At 41.6% G+C, this 19,116-nt stretch overlaps 1 protein-coding gene across 2 annotated transcripts in view; it reads right to left on the reverse strand.

Annotated features, from left to right (window-relative positions):
- stxbp1a (syntaxin binding protein 1a) overlaps positions 1–19,116 on the reverse strand; it is a 39,664-nt gene that overhangs the window by 2,612 nt on the left and 17,936 nt on the right. Inside the window, exons 4-19 of one of the 2 annotated variants that reach the window (XM_086300195.1) lie at positions 18,964–19,040; positions 17,871–17,949; positions 17,111–17,214; positions 14,372–14,520; positions 14,185–14,269; positions 13,570–13,700; positions 13,370–13,477; positions 13,217–13,277; positions 13,007–13,072; positions 12,847–12,927; positions 12,567–12,705; positions 12,052–12,161; positions 10,117–10,218; positions 9,198–9,283; positions 6,512–6,666; positions 5,368–5,525 (exon numbers count right to left, since the gene is read on the reverse strand). In XM_086300195.1, coding sequence (XP_086156321.1) covers positions 5,416–5,525; positions 6,512–6,666; positions 9,198–9,283; positions 10,117–10,218; positions 12,052–12,161; positions 12,567–12,705; positions 12,847–12,927; positions 13,007–13,072; positions 13,217–13,277; positions 13,370–13,477; positions 13,570–13,700; positions 14,185–14,269; positions 14,372–14,520; positions 17,111–17,214; positions 17,871–17,949; positions 18,964–19,040 — 1,643 coding nt within the window. In that variant the 3' untranslated portion in view covers positions 5,368–5,415. The remainder of the gene's footprint in view (positions 1–5,367; positions 5,526–6,511; positions 6,667–9,197; positions 9,284–10,116; positions 10,219–12,051; positions 12,162–12,566; positions 12,706–12,846; positions 12,928–13,006; positions 13,073–13,216; positions 13,278–13,369; positions 13,478–13,569; positions 13,701–14,184; positions 14,270–14,371; positions 14,521–17,110; positions 17,215–17,870; positions 17,950–18,963; positions 19,041–19,116) is intronic. The other variant, XM_086300196.1, reaches the window with a different exon arrangement.

A 19,116-nucleotide genomic window follows, 5' to 3' on the forward strand; every position in this document is an offset into this window, starting at 1 on the left:
ATACACACACACACACACACACACTGTTACAATTGACATTACATTGAACTGGACATGGACAAACTTTCAAATACTTCAGTATATGGACAAGTAATCCCTGTAATCTATCCTGGGATGTAGCAGATGTTAATTGGATGGTATTTCCAAATACAGTCACAGAAACAAGCTAATTTTGTTTAGCTTTCTAAAAGTACAAAACAGTGGAATTTGAGGCCAGTATGAAGCTGAATTTTCATTGTGGAGCCAGAGCTATAAAATAGAAGCTGTAATATTATATCACTGACACTGGATGTCTTGTATTGATGACTGCTCCAAAGGCTAATGCTAGGCTAATGTGGCTAAATTAGCTTTCTCAACAATTGTATTGTGTGTATCTAGGCAGGCACTTATCCTACCGATAGATCCCCAAAATTGTACTGGAGTAACACAGTGTGTCCATCAAAGTATGAATTTTGTTTTAAGAATCAGAAATTTAATTTGTAATATGTTTAAGAGATGAACTGAGGAGCTGCAAATAGTACCAGTATAAGATACAAAGATTTGTTTTTTTAAACTGTTAGTAACATAAAACTGTTCTTGCATAGTTCCAAAATAAAGTGGGAATGAGCACAATAGGTCCCCTTTAGTTTCTGGAATTTTTGTGACCTTGTGCAGGAGTATGTAATGCACTACTCTACTCTAATACACTCTCACTCCACAAGCATACAGTCAGATACCGAGTTATTAGGCTGTGTTATAAATCACATGCAGTTGAACACAATGGGAGCACACAGGCGCCACACAACTACTATGACTAAGTTAGCTTAAAGCAGCAGGTGGGCTAGTTGAAAACCTGCAACACCAAATCTGTATTGAGGTTTTGCAGACACGTGACCGCGAACCACACAACGTTAACTTGTCTGCCATTTTGGATGTGTGACAATCAAGGTGACAATGTAGGAGTAAGTGAGAAATGTCACACAGGCCTAGCCACCAGTTTGCAGCTATCTGGCAACCGAAAAAAAGGAGTATTTCTCATCTGGTTCCGAGTGCTTGCTGGAGGTTAATGGCAGACATTGGGAAAATGATTGCTAAAGACTCAATCAAACAGGCCAACAACATGGGTGAGTAATCCCTGGGTAACCACCTACTAGCGGAAAAATGTGTATTCCCTAGCTAGTTACTAGCCTATTGCTACAGTTGTAGTTTGAATGGAAGCTAGCTACTACTCTTCTAGCTGTAGCAAAACTGTGACAAGTGTGATGCAAGAACAGCTTTTACTTTGAAGTGTAAATGTGAACCTTCTTCTGGCTTCCTTGTACTTTGTCAAAATGATCTGCCGCTAGGCTAGTAGTTAATGAGTATTTCCAGCCAAACTTGAAAAACTAAAGGTGACTGTGGGAACCTGCTAGCAAACAAAGTTTTTGTTGCAGCATTGTCTTTGCAACCAATTTCACCCAGCAAGCACCAGCAACCTCGAGAAACCATTGCCATCCAGTTGGTGGAATATGCATTTTCCCCTATCAGTCCATGACTGTATCACATCCAGTATGATAGACAACTCTCAAGCAATGTGTGCATGACATCATGTGACAAACCCCAATATGCACAATCATGAAAATGTGCAACCTTTATTAAAAGGGCATGCAGACAGCGGAAAAGGTTATAAGTATTTCAAGAAGTCAAGTCATGAAATCCAAAACCAGTGAGCTGACTCCGCTGTCTAACTTAGATTTGAATGGAAATGTGAAAATCAGTAATTCTAATGGCTCAAGGATGGACAGCTGAAGACACATTTCAGACATTGTAAAACTTGAAAGGTGCAGGACTGGAGCAAAGCAAACATTTACTTGTGTCTTAATTCCTGAACATAAGGAGGGTAAACATTTGATTTGATTTACTCCAGACACCAACAGTTTTTGACCTATATTGGTTTGTTTCTGTTGCAAAGCTGCATGTTTCTTCCAGTTTGGCTTGATTAGCTGCTTTACCTCTAACACGTTAACCTGATCCGACGTGGGGGCACGTGAAATGGAAGCAGTTAAAGGCAAAAAAATTGAACAAAATCCCCCAAATAAACAGAAGAGAAAGAGGCAAGTCCATTTCATATTGGGTTAAGGTGATGCGGTGGTTGCAGGAATCAGAGATCGTAGGTGGGGGTTCAAGGGGGTGAGTGGGTTAAAGTTGGGGTCAGGCTAGAATGTCGAATTGGCTTCGCCTGCTTCTCTGCTGTTCCCAAAACACACAGCTTGGTGGGCCATTTTTAGCCCCAGAAACAACACTGTGATGTTACGCTCCAACACCAAAAATTACTGGCATATAATAGCACAGTAAAACAAAAAGACTTGTTTTAGGAAGTAATGGCCATTTTTGCTCAGGAAGCTTTGAATGCAGCAGCATGTGGGGAGGGAGGCTTCATACCGCTTATGGTGAGAGCTGTGAGAGCTTACTGAGAAAACCTTAAAAAAAGCTTGGTTTGTAAATGATATTGCTTTAGCAGATTAGTCATGAGATGGATGTTCAACATTCTAGTCTAATAAAAAACTGCATTATATATTAGCTTTTTACTAATTAATAATCATGAAATAACCAGTCAAAGATATTAATAGAAAAGCATTATGGAGCCATGTTTTTTGGTGATCACTAAGGGATGTAGTCTTTTTATTAAAAGCTCGTTAAAGCATAAAATGTTTTCTTTTTTAACCCTTTGTTCAAAGCAAATCGAGCATCATCTTCTCTCAACAGCCCTGGTTTCACTTAAAAGTATAATGAAAAAGGTCACGACTCCACCCATATGAATACCAGAAGCCACACCTGGTTTAAGTTTGGTCAGTGTGCACTTCAAGGTCATCTCCTCGTGTACCTTTTGATCGCTTTCAGCACCGGTCCCATTTCATATCCCATCTGAGTCCCATCTGACCAGTTGCAATTTTATTACACAAATTTAAACTGGAGGGTTAAGATACAGTTATGTGAAAGAGAAACCGTTTACCAGACTCTATGTGGTGTTGTTAGGAGCAGCTCATGATTTAGCAGCAATAACTTGAAGTAATAATTTTCTGTATGACTTCATCAGTCTCTCATATCACTGTGGAAACATTTTGGACCACTCTTTACAACATTCATGTCACAGTGCTAAAGTAAAGTCCAGGACCCCAGACAACAACCCCAAATACAAATTAGAACAAATGGGTTTGTGGTGCAGGAAGGTATTTATAGAAGTATGACTGGAAGGGGTGTGGTCCAGCTGGAAAAATTCACATAAATTACTTTCAGTTCACTCGTAAGTTCCCAAACAAATGATGGAAGTCCACTGCTAATAACACTAGCTTGGCCAGAGGTTGCAATTAGAGAATAGGCAGTGACTCCTGGGCCTGGCAGATGCACTGAATAGTGATGGCTGAGCTTGGAAGGTAGACGGGAGGAATCGTTATCTAATGTAACAAAATCGATGCCACTGGGAACACCCTTTATGGTGTACAAGGATGGTGTGCAGGAGACGAGGTTGGCAGCTGCCTCTGCCTTCTGATGGTTATGTCAATCAAGGCTAGGTTATCTAGTTCAATGACAATGGATCGCTTGATCAATCACAGAAGAGCCACAGTTACTGCAGATTAGATTTAATAACAACTGAAACTGACTGGAAAGAGTTTGAAGATACTGACTGAGTACCTGAGTGGACCTGCAGCTGCAAAACAAGCCAAAATCATCACTCCTCCACCACTGTGCTTGATAATTGGAATGAGGTGGTTGTGTCAGTATGCCAAACATTGCACTGTGCATAGAGTCCGGTGAACTTTCTTTTTTCACATTACTGTATTAACACACTGGAAAATATCCCGATGCACCAAATAAAAGACAGAATGGAACTATCTCCGACCAATATCAACAGCGGAGTAGGAAATACTGTAACACTGCTCGAGGAGACCACCCTGAAGGGTAGACTCACCAAATTGAAATTAGGTATGGTATTTAATCTTTATTAAATACACCTGAGCTTTTGGCTAATTTTATGCAGCTAAACTTTTTTTTTTTAAATCTTTAATTCATTGTTTGGTTCTCCACACATGTAGGTAACAGGATTTCTGTTGATTGCTGAAAAGAGCAGACTCAAAAGCAAAGACTTTAAACTCACTAATTTATCCATCAGTGTGTGTGTCCAGGTATGATGTTGTCTGAAAGGAGCTGCTTTGAAAGCATTATCAGTTATTAATATATATGTGCTCACATAAACAAGGTGATGTGCTGAATACTAAGACAGAAGATGAGTATTTTGAAGATGTGGATAGTGCCCTATGTTAGGAGGTGTTTTTTTGGGATCTCTCTCTTTTTTTAGGTGGGTTGCTAAAGCATATCAGGTGGAACAATGCTACATTCTCAGACTGTCCGCACAGAGGAGTTGTGACGGTAATACAGAAGGCAAATATTCATATGAATGCATATGAACTTATTTTTGGTTGCTTGGTTTCCTCTGTCACCCAGCTGCCCTGCTTGTCAGCAGATCTCCATCATCATGACAACATTCGCTTAAAGTCCAGCATCCTCTGCAGACAGGTCATGAGCCATGTGAGCATGTGATGGTGAGCTGAGTGGACAAAGTCAGGCGGTCAAAACAAAGAAAAAAAATACACAAGGATTAAAAAACAAAAACACACACACAAAAAAAAAACCCAGAAAAGAAATGATAAAGTGTGTCTCTGAAACCCAACATCAACTCAAGGACCAATCCGGAAAGAAACCAGTAACAAAAAAAGGTGTTTGTTTGGTGTATGTAAAGGGCAAATTATAAAAATAAATCAGAGGAACTGATAAAGATGTTGGGGCAGATTAAATCTGGAGTGAGTTTTAAACAAGATCAAAGGGCCTTTGGGTGCCCATCACGGGGCGATTTAATCCACCCTGCAGAGATGATGGGAGGAGGCAGCAGGGATGGGTTCACGACCTCCTCAGGCATGGCCGCTGATCAGCACAGAGTTCAGGATACAGGAAGTGTGATACGCATGCCATCATCACATCAGCGTTGTGAGGATGTGAGCTAAGACTGCTCCAACAAATCTTAGAGTTAATTTAAGTAGTTGAAATGTTAAATGTTTATTGCACTGGATTTGTGGATAAGCTGAGAGACTTTGCGAGAATACACCTGTTTGGAGTTATGGTTTCAGTCTGAAACACATGACGGAGTCGCGGTTGAGTTACTGATACATAGGGAGTCTGATGGAGCAGTCCATGCAGTGAGGAAATGTCGGGGGCATCCATCCCTGAGGAAGTGGGGAGGAGGAGGGTGGAGTTACATAAAACAGTACTGAGTGTTCAAAGAAGAAGGAACAAGGAAGAAAGCCCTTGTGCTGTGAAGGTTCAGAAAGGGCTTCTTTGCACGGCTGCCTTTACTTTTTTCTGTGTGATTTCTCTCTCCCTCCCTCCCAATCTGTCTCTGCCTCACTCGGCTGAGGGCTCAGGGTCCTCAAAGGACACCCTAGTGGACTCTCGGAAGTCGGGATGCTGCAGGTCCTTTAAGAATTTGGTGGGGGTGAGCATGTGGGTGGCACCTGTGGAGGAACAGAAGTGGCTTCACCACTCGTCTCACAGCACATGCCATGCCCCTGCCCTTCCTTCACTCGCTCTCTCCAGAAAACAAAAGGATCAAAAAACAAGCAACCTGTCATACAGAGCACACACACACACACACACACACACACACACACACACACACACACACACACACACACACACACACACACACCAAGTAGCACAAACACAAATAAACTGGGAACACAGACACAGAGAAAGACATGGCGTGGCTGCAATTTAAAGACAACAGTTGTTTTTAAAGACAACAGCAGAAGCAGAGCACAACAAAAGACACTTTCAGTTAACATAACAATATAACACAGACTGGCTGGCAAAGCTTCAGGACATCAAATAAACAGTACACAGGAACATGACACAAAGGGGCTACTTTAACACAAAATGCTGCACACAATAATCTACCTGCTATCTGTAATTGCATCCTGCAAAAAAAGCTGCTGCAGTGTAAACCTGTCGATGGGAAATTTCTGTGACAGCAATGTGTGACGTGGGATGTATGCCGCCCTGTATGTGTGTGATGAAATGAGGTCTGCTGCGTTTATAAAACTTGAGCCTATATTTCTAAATTTCCATTTTGTTTCCACAGGCTGAAAAAAGTAAAAATACTGAAATGAAGCCCAAAATATGAAACCGCATTTAATGTTTCAGAAAACTACGTTTATTAGTCTATTCCAGTCAGATTTCCCTCTATACTCCAGACTTTGTTTCTCCGCCTGCCCATCTTTAATGTTTTTTAGCCACGTCCCAGGTCACAAGTCATCTGTGCCCATCAAAGACCACACACTGAATCTTCAGCCTCTCTTTAATCTGAATTAGGACGCAGCTTTTCCCACCTCTCGTGAAAACATGCCCACTCAGAGTCACACCCACTTTGTTTTCAAGGCGATGGATGTGTCTCTAACTACCCACCCCAGCAGCCTACACTACCCTCTGCAACACTACTCACCAATGATGGCTTCCCACTTCCCATTGGCCTGTGTGACCTCATAGGCGCAGCGCATTTCGCTGAAAGACACGCCGCCGATAATGAATACCATGACACGTGGCCCAGTGCGGTACTCTCCGGGTGTCTTGTTCTTGTGCCAGTGGCCGTACCGAGCACTGCCGGAAAACAACAACACAACAATGAAAGTACAGTATTAATACATTCTTTTGTTACTTTATTTTTGTGAAAATGTACAAAAAGAGAAAAAAAAGACAAGAAATTATTCACACAGCAAAAGGACAAGGCCATCAGTCACTTTTAAGTATTAATCCCATAGTAAAGATAACAACAGAAAGCATAACTGAGTGGATCCCATCCTTATGCAAAGGGGGAGCAGTTCATTTTTGTCCACCGTGTTTATTTAATCCTGCTCCTTTCTTTTTTAATACTCAGAAGGTCTTCATGAGTCTAATCCATAGATATAGCTCTCCAGGAAGCAGGGGAATCCAAAGTTTCATCCACAGACTGGTAGTTTATCCATTTTCCCCAGTACTTTTCAAACCTTACACTCACACGTGTCAGAGAAAAAGGTCAACTGTTCCATTTCACAGATTTCATGAACTATTTTTATCCTCTCAGGGGTTGTTGAAGATTCTTTATTTAACCACGTCTTAGTTACTGCTTTCTTACTTGCACTTAATCATATGAACAAGTATCTGTCTTGTTTTTTGAGGTCAAGTGGAACATTCTGCTAATAAATAATACAAATATGTCTTTATCTCTGCTACCACATCCAACTAGTAAGAAAAAAATCCCAGAAAATATGAACACGATCTGCACATATATTACCACACATTCGCCAACACTGCCCATTTTCAGGTATTTTACTCCATTTTATTCTTTTGGACAAAAAAAACTTGGTGTGCTCTTCGTGTCTTTATCCAGACCTCTTCTGATAGCTCTATGTTTGCTCCTTTCTCCCAGCTTGATTTAACACACATTGGACGAGACTTCTCTTCAATTATAAGATTAGGTTAATCCTAGATATTAGCTTTCTGGAAATATTATTTTCATTTATATCAAAAATGAATTTAATACTGTCCTTCCTCCCCTGTGGGCTTAATGTTTACAGAAAGTATTTGTATTTCAAATCAGGATAGGTAAATACTTCTGCTGTGAGGGAGGTGAAGAATAAGAAGTTATTCATAGTTAAAGAAAAGATAAGCGCTGGACTTTTACAATGTAGGACCAGAAAAGTTCTGGTAGTATTACTAGCATTAGTTAGGGTTGATTTGGATAAGCAGGAGTTGGTGGCCTGTAATTCAGCGTTAGGAGAGTGTTAGGAATGTGTTCACATGTTGGTGCCATAATCTACACGCCTCTGGCGGCCGTAAATAAACGCTGATTAGTGCATCAGATAGCTCAGGAACTATTTGGCATTTTGGCCAATTTAAACTTGAAGACATTCGAAGGATGGCTGAAGGGCAAAGGACCACAGTACCGTTTTGCCCTCCAGTGTCCCAGTCGCTCTCCACCTCGTGCAATACAGTGAAATTTTAGAGATTTTCCACAGCAGGCAGGAACCTAACCAGACTAAGAAGAACACCGTGAGAGGATAATATTACTAGCTAGAATAAGAAAAACAAGAGTTGAGGTTTTAGAGCGAAGGAAGGGAATGAGCTGCAGACAGGTGGCTCGGTTTGTACCTGCATCACATCACACATAGGCAATTTATGTTCAGAGCAAAAACCAAATAAGCAAGATGAAGTAAAATTTCACCTGCAAATACTTTCTGAACGTAACAGCTGTTATCTGATAGTACCCACAACAAGGTACTTGATGCTGGGTGTGTGTGCAGCTGTGGGGGAGGGACAGTAAAAGAGGCAAGAGAGCATGCAGGATATGTCATGGTCCTGTGACCATGACTCAGTGACTTTATGTTTATGTTCTTTATTGTTATTACTTTCATTATTATTCTTGGGCTGTTTTGGGATGGTTTGTGTTTGGGATTTTAGACACTGGGTTCTGGGTTTGTGCTCCCTCTGTTGGTCCCTGGTGTTAGTGTTCCCCTGTCTCGTCAGGTTAATCAGGTCCAGCTGTTTCCCCCACCTGTGTGTGATTTCCCAGTGTCTCTTTGTGTACTTATAGTGTGTGATTTCCTCTGCTCCTCGTCGCGTCGTCTGTGTTCATACCCGGTGAATCCCCTGCGTGCTCTCCCTGCTGGTCTCCCTTCATGTTCAGGTTTGCCACTCCCTTTGTGTAGTTTCTCCCAGTTTAGTTCGTCCTTAGTTCTGTTTTGCCATCTCCACTTTATGTTCAGTATTGTCAATAAATCACCTTCACATCTGAGTAAGTGCTGCATCTGAGTCCTCCTTTCCACTCTTCCGCTGCCCCGGACCGTGACAGGATAAGCAGCATCCACACAGACTGGACCAGAGTATAAGGAGGTATTGCTGAATTTATACCATTTTCTACAAATCCAAGGCAGTGAAATAACATAATCAGGAAGTAACTGCAAGAAATGGTTGTTTCTCCATATTAAGGTAAAGCAGCAGCAGCAGCACATCCCTGTTCTTGTTTCTTTTCAGTCCATCAGACTCATCTTCTGATACAACACCTCCATTTCTCTCTTCATAATTTGAAAATGCTACAACCATGAAATGAGATGCTATGTTGTTTGAAAATACATTTGTGTGTGTGTATGTACCTGACTGCAGTGGTGCTGAAGGAGGCAGAGGAGCGGGTAGAGATGTAAGGATAGTGCTTGGTGTCCAGTTTATCGTCAATAGCATCCTGCAAGAGAACAAAAATAAAACATATCCTTGTTAGCAATATTGTCTCTGTCTCTCACACGTACATGTACACACTTGAAATAGGCAAATTCACATCTCTTAGCAACTTCCACTGCAGAGGTCCACTGCAGAATTAGCTTTGCACAAATAAAGGGGCTTAATATATTCAGGGGTGCACATAAGTGGTCCGCAGGTGTGTCAAAATAAAAGCCGCGCACCAGATAAGAAGTTGCAATGCGCGGTTGCGTACATAAGATTTTCTGAGGAGGACAGACATTTGTTTAGAACTCTTAAAGACGTTGAAGAAGCTCCTTTAAGCAATTACTTTGGTGTTCCTCCACCTCCACAGAAGTGTCAGAAGGAGTCCGAACCGCAAAAGAAGCGCGTACTCTCGGAAAAGTGGTTCCAGGAGGTGAGCTGGGTTCAAACAAATGATGAACGCACAGAGATGTGGTGCAGAATATGCCGTGAAAATCCCACTCGAGTGGACAAAAACAGTGCCGTTTATATGTACGCAAACGCGCATTGCAACTTCTTATCTGGTGCGCGTCTTTTATTTTGACAGCGAACGCGCACCTGCGGACCATTTATGTGCACCCCTGAATATAGTAGATGACAACTAGGTGTTTGACTGAGACTGTTGTGGATGTATGAGAAGTGAAAAGTATGTAACAGCTACTTTTTAATACATAATTTAGTAATGACTGCATCTATAGTTGAGATGTTTTTGAAACTAAAATACTAAGACACTTCAATGAATCTGCCAGACAGCAGGTTATATAAAGCTCTTTAGTTTTCTTAACACATAATAAAATAAAATGCCTAGAAACACACCTCCATGATGTCCTTGATCAGTGGTGTCCAGCGGGACAGCTGATAGGTCTGCTCGCTCACACGCTCCTTCCTGTCGACCTTTTTCCCTCTGCGGAGGGTGGACTGAGAAAAGAAAGAATAGATGAGGAAGTGGAAATAAAAGACGCTTTCCTTGAGCACTCATTAAAAACAGCACAAACTGATCTGCTAGACGTTAGATAACGAAAGCTTAATGTCCTGATGCTACATGCTAGTCATCTTTCACTTTCTCTCAGAGCTGATGTGAACAGATCTCCAAATGCGTTCATACATTCAGAGTAACGAATAGGTAACTAGTAGCTTTATTCTTGGATTGTATTAGAGTAGCTTTGCATGAGTCACAGGTCAGAATAATCTGCACTTATCTTAAAATGTCTACATTTAAAGACAGCTTTCATCTGATTGGCTACCCCCACAGAAACAGAGCTTAAATAGCAGGTTGGTGAGGCTTCTGTGCTCACAATCAAAACTTTGTGCTTGAGCTGACCATATTAGGAATATCTGCTCTCATCTGCTGAACAGCCAGAGGTGGAAGAACTGTATGAAACTGAGTGTTTAAAGCAGTCTGAAGCCTCAGCTATGAGCGATTCCTTGTACATATGTCGATCTCATTAAAACTTTAGCTACGTTTATTATGAGCATTCACACTTTAGGTAGCATTTATCTGACATAAAGTAGTGACAGCATTATAGCCCCTTTAAGCAATAAGCAACACATGCAGCAGCAGCAGACTAACCAGGCTATTCCAGACAACCTTCTCCCGAGCCACACTTTCCAGTTCCTCCTAGGGGATCTCAAGGCATTCAGAGGACAAACAAGATATATATTTTTCCAGTGTGTTCTGGGTCTGTCAGTTGAGCGTGCCCACCAAACCTCCACAGGGAGACACCCAGGAGGCATCCTAACCAGGCCCAAACCACCTCAACCAGTTTCTTGGAACACACATGTGGCACAGAGCACAGCCTCTGCTCCACAATCCCTCCTGAGGTCTGAGCTTCTCAGCTGGGCTTATCTCAGTCACCCAGTGGAGGAAACTCAATCCACAATCTTACTCTTTCAATCATTACCCATACTTCATGACCACAGCTGAGGGTTGGATCTCTCAACACAGCAGGTCACTGCAAGCCCCATTACTGCTGACACAGCACCAACTCACATTCCACCTTCCCGTCATTCCTGCATAAAAGCCCATGATACTTGAATTCCCTTCCTGGAGGTAGCCCCCCACTCCCAAACGACTGACGACACCTTGAGAGCTCCTCCATGAAAATCAAAAACAGGTTTGAAGATAAGGAGCAACCCTGATGTTGTCAAACACCTATTGAAAAGTGTACCGCCTGAAGCCCCATCAAACAGTGCTGCAGTACAGTGGAAATAACCTGGATTCAAAACGTGACAACATAAGAAATTGCATTTGAGATGTCCCCAAAATGTGTCACGCTGTGATTTCTGTGTTGGTTAAGGGTCAGTGATACAGATACAATGATACACAATCACCCACCAGTTATATAAGTAACCAAATTAACAATTTAATGTAAATAAAGAAAAGCCTAAATACAATATTTTCACAATTCTTTGTTAGCCTGCTTTATTTCACCCAACATCTATGAAGTGTGAAGTAGTTTGACTTCCAGCATCTTAGGCTTTTTTGTCCAAGGGTCAGACTGTCCAAATGAAAAACATCACACAGTTTGTGCTTTAAAGTGAAACGACACAGACAGCTTCTCTGATGGGAAGACTTGTGCTGTGACAGATTACATAATATAAGCAAATTTCCATTACAGTCTATTGGCATTAATATTAAAAGGCAAAAACTACAATACAATTACTTAAAAATTAATTTAAGGAAAGTATTCAAAGTTTAGTTTATAAGGAATTAGGAAAGGATGAGTAAGCTGATAATAAGGAGACACTCACATCTGTGATGATGGGGACGCCCAGGTGACCCATGTTGGTGATGATCTCACTGTCCTCGGGGGGAATCTGAGCATGCTGGATCAGCTTGTTGAGGTTCTCCTCCGTAATGCCTAAGCACACAAATATACACAAAATATTAACAAGATTTGTAAAACAAAGATTGTTTGTTTTGATATCACCAAGTTCCTGCATGTTGCTTCAATAAAACAACCCACAACATTGTTGCATTCATTTTTCTTTTGTATTTTAAATGTTAAATGACAATTAAAAATATTTAATAACGCCACATTTTCATGGCCCACTCACTCACATTAAGTAACACACAAGAATGAACGTACTCTACTTCCCTTAGATTCAAAATTCAAACATCAGCTAAAGCAACGGCAATTTATACAGATGTATAAAAAATGTTTAAGACAATAATAATAACACTAACTTGTATAAACAGTTTACTAGAAAGTAAATAAATATTTCTGTCTTATTTTCATGTGATTTATATTCAGTCTGTCGCTTACCGTTCTTAAGGAAAATGTAAAGCAGGATGATGCGGATCTTGTCATATGTGCTGACATTGGCATCCAGCAGTATGGGCACAATGGCCCTCATGGGATCTTTGATCTTCTCTCCCTCAGCATCTGTGCCCATAGCCAGATCCTGCAACAGAAAACCTCTCGTTTACGTCTTACTTTAAAACCCCAATCGCTGCACTGTGCTCTTTGTCCTCGCCTCTGCTACTTCCACCTCCTATTCCCTCTGGTTTTCTCTCCTCGTCCCCTCTTTCTGCTTCCGTCTCACCTGTTCCACACGGCAAAGTTTGTCCACTGTTCCCTGGTAATGTTTCATGCAATCCTCAGCCAGCTGCAGGTGAGTGGAGTACTGAAAAAGACAAAACAGGTCAGCGTATACACACGCACACACAAAGAAAGGCATGCACAGACTCAAAAAACACACAAACCTTGCTGAGCTCCTTCTGGTACTGAGGCATCTTCTTCAGCATCTGGGAGAGATCCCTCATCGTGGTCTGTTGAAACAAAAACAACACTAAGTTACACGATTAATGTCCAATAAAGCGGCGATGACGTAAACCACAGGACACCCCTAATGTTTTCACAAAACTTTACATTCATACTCATAGCATCACCTCCCTCCACAGAGTCGGCTTTACCTTCTCTCCGGTGTTCATCCTCTTGCTGGAAGAAAAGTCTTTCAGCTGGCGTGTCACTTCCCTAGTGACAAGAAGACAGTAACATATGAGAATTATTTAATTTGATATCAAAAGCCTGAGTGGAAAATAAAGAACAGAATGAAAAGTACTCACTGGGACACCTCGGCTATGTGTTTGTGTCTCAGGCTCACCCACAGGTCATCGTCTTCATGCAGAAGGACCTCTTTCTCACGTGAGTCTCCGATGCCGCTGGTCTCATATCTGGAGAAGAATCAACCAAACAGCAATGGCCAAATTGACAATAAAAGCAAATGATGCTCAAGTAAAATTTAAACAGCAGCGTTTGCTCATACTTGTAGACGTCATTTTCAATGGGCAGCAGGTCGTAGCCCATAGCCTGAAAGGTGAGCTCGTGCAGGACAGGTGAGACGGGGTCAAATCCCCGATCCAGAATGATCAGCTGTGAGCGAGCCTTATCCGGACCCTACAGAGGGAGACGCACAACAATTAGATAATCATGCATCCGGTCTCGTGTAGAATTCAGCCGTGCAACTGCAACTGCATGCATGATTATTTTGCATTACACACAAGTTTTGTGTGTAAACCTTTATATTCAGCCATGTGTTTTAAAAGCTTCTTTGTACATTAATTTAAAAAGATTATTCTTTTTGATACAGCTTGTATTATTGTATTATTCAATAACAAAAACTCTACACATGAAGGTTTTAGTTCTACTTTTAAATCTTTCAGATTTTCAGAATGCACTTCTTAAAGGAGTAAAGCCTGGAGAGGATATTTTAGTGCAGTGGTTTTACTGATTACAGCAAACGGAGATCAAGTTAAGCTGTAACCTGATCTCATGGACAGCCCTGATACAGGTTAAAACAACGAGAATATGATGTGCTAAGTGAAAACAATAATAAGCAGGATATTTAAAGTGACAACATTTTGATTTCTCGTGAGCTCACCTCTCCCATGGTGGGGTCATCAGCCTTGTATGCATCAAGTTTGTCCTGAACCAGCTGGGCCAGGGTGGCGTTGTCCTTGTACTCCCTGTCAGACACGGGAAAGTGGGAGGGAAGATAAATAAAGGAAAACAAAGCATGACAGATGTAAAGACATTTTACGTTTTACAACCGCCCCCTGTTTGCTCACCCTCGGTATCTGACAGCAGGATACTCTTTCAGGGTGGCACAGAGCGTCGCCAGCTGCTCGGCCAGCCTCTCCATCACTGGGTTCTTCAGCTGGGTCTTATGAGGGCTGTAGAAACTGTGAAAGGCATCTGGATTGTCCAGAGAATACACCTGCACACACAAATACAAGGAAATGTCGTTTTTTTTCTTCAGCTAACTGTGCTGACATGAGTGTTTCTAGCTTCTTGAACTAATTTGTCTGATATACTTTTTCCTAATGTGCATAAGAAGATTTTTTTTTCCTTCACTCCTAAGTGTGTCTTTGCTTCCCTCTCGGGCGTCTCTCCCTCACAGTGATGATGTGTGCAAGAGAGAGAGAGAGCAGCGAGGAAAAGCACAGCTGTGTTTCTTCATGCTAAGCTTCTCCAGAAACAACTTCCTTGAGAAGCATTAAACTGAACTGCATTTCCAAGACAGAGAGGGAGAAAGGACCCAAGGCTTTTAACATCTGCGTGTGTGTTAATGCGTTTCAGCTGTTACACAAATCGACTGTTTGATCTCAGTTATCGCTTTCATGTTTTCTCCCTCTCTTTTTTCAGTCTCTACCATTTCATCCCCCTGCACTTTAATGTCTTCTCGACTCGATCTTCACCACATCATCCTACACCCTCTCTTTTGTCTTTTACTGTTCCATTATTTCACCTCCTCCCTCTGTCTCTTTTCGTTTCTATCCTCTTCCTCCTCTCTTTTCTCCTCTCCTGCATCACTACCACTCCCTTCTCCCAACCCATCTGTCCACAGTCACATGACCACACTCCTGCGCTGCAGAAGGGCCCCTGCCTCAGAACGGCCACCATTGGCTGCAGCCCACTGTGTGGATGTGAATCGCCCAATTGGGCAAGTCTGTGGGCGGGACTATGAGGCAGCATTTTTGCCTGAAGCAGAAAACCACTGACTCTGAATTAATCATAGTAGACAAGAGGGAAGCAAAGCATTGTGGGCCAAGAAGCATCTTTAGATTGTGAGAGCAAAGGACAGACAGAAAGAGAGAGATGCAGTAAATAGAGGGGTGGTTGCTGGAGGGAAAAATGGGGTAAAATGGTTGGAGAAAAGGATGGAGTAAATGCAAATGAGAGGGAAAAAGCAAAGATAAGAACGTGCACCTGACTTTAAAAAAAGAATCTAGAAAACAGAGAGAGGCAGAGAAGAAGACAAGATGGAGGCAAAGGGTGGGGAAGCAGGTGGGAGGGAGAGAAATCAGTGTGATAAATGTGAGTCTTTCTGGAACAGTCTGGCAGTAAACAGAGAGTCTGGTGAGTCAGCAGCTTTGTGCCGAGTCTCCACCTGAGTGCGTTTCTCTGTCCTCTCGCTCTGCCTCTCTTTAGCCATCCTTGACTCTTCCGACCAATAACCTCGCTGTTACTATTCCTGCCCACATCCTTTGCAGCATTTCTCTCCTCCCACCTGTCTTAATCGATCTCTGCAGCTGCTCTTGCTCAAGCTTTCCATCTCTGGATCTTTCTCCCTCTCCTTCTCTCTCTCTCTGTTGTCACTAACAGACAATAAAACTCAGCTGGGTTTCAGTCATTGTGTAGGAAAGTGTGCTGTGAAATAGCACAAGAAGGCATTAATGGCACAAATCTTGATCTAAATTGATCGTTTATAAAGCCATGCATGTGCATGATTTCTTATATTATAACCTTAGTCACTGCAGATTTCAGTCCCTTTTGAAAAGCCTGATTTCTAGTCCTACACGTAGGTGTTAATGGATGCAGAGTCCCAGAACCATCTCTATAAATGGTAAACAAAAAGATTCATTAGCTATGTTGGACCAAAACCACTGGCTCTGGCGTTTTAGGCAATAGTTAAGGACAATAATGCATATTTATGGACTTTGAGTGGAAGTTTTTGTTCTGCACAGTTCTAAGAGTTTGAAAATGCAGATGTGCTTTAAAAAGCTAAACTGCAATTAGACAGCAGGATTGGGGATTTCTTTTCTTTTGCCCATCACATGGACTTTGTTACCCGAACTGCATGCTCAGGTGTGGCTGGTCAGACTGCATGTTAAGTCTGACTTCATTAACCATTTTCATGTCAAAAATGCTCTTTTAAGTCCCAAAGGCATACAAGCACAGAAGATACAAGAAACCATCCAAACTGCTTCACGTCCAATAAACTGATGAGTTGACTGTTCTCCCGGGTGTTACAATAAAGCTTAACATCCAGGCATCCATTAAAGTATCTTAAGATAATATTTTGATGATGATGCCATCAACATTTTTAGGGTTAGTGAAGCTACATGATATATCGTAATCTGCTACCTCATGGTTAGAACTATGGATAGGTTCATTTAAACACATCAGCATAGAGAAGATGTCGGAAGAGGGTTCTTAAAAGACCATTCAGGGACAAGCACAGAGAAATGCTGTCATATTGCCCCAAGAAGTAACCAGAAATGGACAAAGCTGCAACGTTTGAATTACTTGCTATGAAAAGCTCCTGATGAGCTGTCTGTATCCTTCAGAAGCAGAGAATGATGTCTTAATAGTTATTGATGCGATTGTGTCTATTCAAGACAAGAGGCTCCTCCAATGCAGGACACAGTTGAAGTTGAAATCAGGGTCATCATCATTTAACAAGTGGGCACAACTTTAATACTGATTATACGTATTGGTATGCAGAATCTTTTTGTAGAGATTAAACATGCTTTTCTGCATTTCATTATGCACCATCACCATGCAGGGCTGCACAGTATGTTTACCTGAGACTCGTAGGGCAAGAAGGCGATGTTGATCTCCGTCAGAGTCTTGACGACTTTGGAAGCCCGGCTCTTCACCAGCTCATTAAAGAGAGGATCGGGGCATGCTGGAAAATATCACATGATGCTTAGTTTCAGTCACATTCACAGACAAATACACTTAAACACCAGAGTTTGAATCGACCTATGATGTCTCTAAAAGATCATCTTTGACTAAACTTCTTCATATTACTTTGACAGAGTGCTTCAATGGAAGCTCGTCCTTCATTTAACATGATGCAGCTTTAGATTCTTCCACTATAAAGACACCTCTAAGGCCAAGGTGACTCTGTTAAAGGGAAACTGCAACATCGTAGCCACTCAGTCTCTTATTATGAAGCTGTAACCCCCTGTAATAGTGCAGGGATAAAGCATATTTAAAGAAAAATAACTACTTTTGTATAGTTCTACTTAATTTGTCTACAAAAAACTGTAAATTAGGGGAATATTTGATTATTAGTACAAAAAGATCCTCTCTTACTTGACCTAATAAAACCGGTTCACATGTGTTTCAAAACAAGAAGACAATAGGTGACTATAAGAACTTTGAGGAAACTGTGGGATTAGACGTTGTAACAACATCAACATCAAATTCGTTTTCGTATCTATGAAAGAAAAAATTACAACAATTAAAAAACCCCTCAACATCCAAAACAGTCTTGTTTAGCAGCATCAACACTATATCAAATAGAAGGTTGTCTGTAAAGTCCTTGTGTGTACTCACAGTCAGTGAAGAAAACATGGGCTGCCTTGTATTTAGATGAATGAGGGTCTTTGAAGTCTGCAATGACGGTGTGGACAGACTGAAGAGAGAGAAACAGGTTAAATGTGTTGCGATGAAAGTTCTGTATTTTAATCTTCAAGATAAGGTGAAGCAAGGATAATCCTTACAATATGTGCATTTTATAATGTGAGCTTCTCTGATCAATATTTTGGTAGCTAGTCAAGCTGCAAGTGTCAGTCTTTCCCTTTCAAACCATGAGCTGCGTTTACATTCTCCAGCGTCCCAGAGTCCGCACTGGCCTGGCCTTCCTGCCTTGGAGAACCCTACCACATGTTACATTTTGAATATTCACTTTCATTTTCCCAAACCATTTGCTAATTTGTGAAGTTATTTTAGTGTAAAAGTATAAGATTGAAATTCATGAATCTAAGGAGCGTGGAAAGAAAAGCGACTGGACTTTTTTATGTTTCTTGAAGACGTTTCAGCTCTCATCCGAGAAGCTTCTTCACTTCTAAGAGAAATGAATGATTTTTTTTTCTCCAAGAAAAATTCATCCATCTATCGCTGCTAAAGTATGCTGATTCTGATTCCAATTATCCCAGTCCGGGTTGCAGGGGCAGCAGTCTGCGCCAAGATGCCTACATCTCCCTCCACCAAGCCACCACTTCTAGTTCTTCCAAGGGAACATCAGCCAGGTAAGACTCACAATCTCTCCAGAATGTCCCAGAGCTGCTCTGGGCACTAATGCTTGGTATTCAGGAGCATCCTAATCAGATACCAGAACTACCTTAACTGACACCTTTCAGTTGAGGGATAACCGTTACTCTGAGTCCCTCCCTGATGACCAAGCTCTGCAGCCTCTCTCTCTCGTGGTCTGCAACATTCAACTTGAGGTATACTGTAAACTCTGTACAACTTTCAACAAATAAAGGAAATTTGGATGTAAAGATAGATCATGGAAACTAAGAAGCATGAGCGATCTTTCTTGACTAAGTCAACAGCTTAATATGGCAGCTTGTCTGATCTCTCTTCTAAAAGTGCATACCTGTTGACAGGGATGTGCCTCTATAGGTAAAAGAAGGAGTATCCCTACCTTCTCTGTGGGTGTAATCAGGTAAATGGCCTCCAGGCTCGGCAGTGGCTCTCGTCGTTTCATGATGTCCTCCACAACTACAGAAACAGGCACAGACATGTTAAAGAGTTGCTGGTACGAACAAAATAAGCCTCGCAGTTCAAAGAAATAGTT

Source organism: Aulonocara sp. 'chitande type north' Nkhata Bay, linkage group LG7, assembly GCF_057382095.1.
Source record: "Aulonocara sp. 'chitande type north' Nkhata Bay isolate Kocher_YH1m ecotype deep benthic linkage group LG7, A_spYH_male_GT1.1, whole genome shotgun sequence".
In the NCBI taxonomy this organism is placed as follows: Eukaryota; Metazoa; Chordata; class Actinopteri; order Cichliformes; family Cichlidae; genus Aulonocara; species Aulonocara sp. 'chitande type north' Nkhata Bay.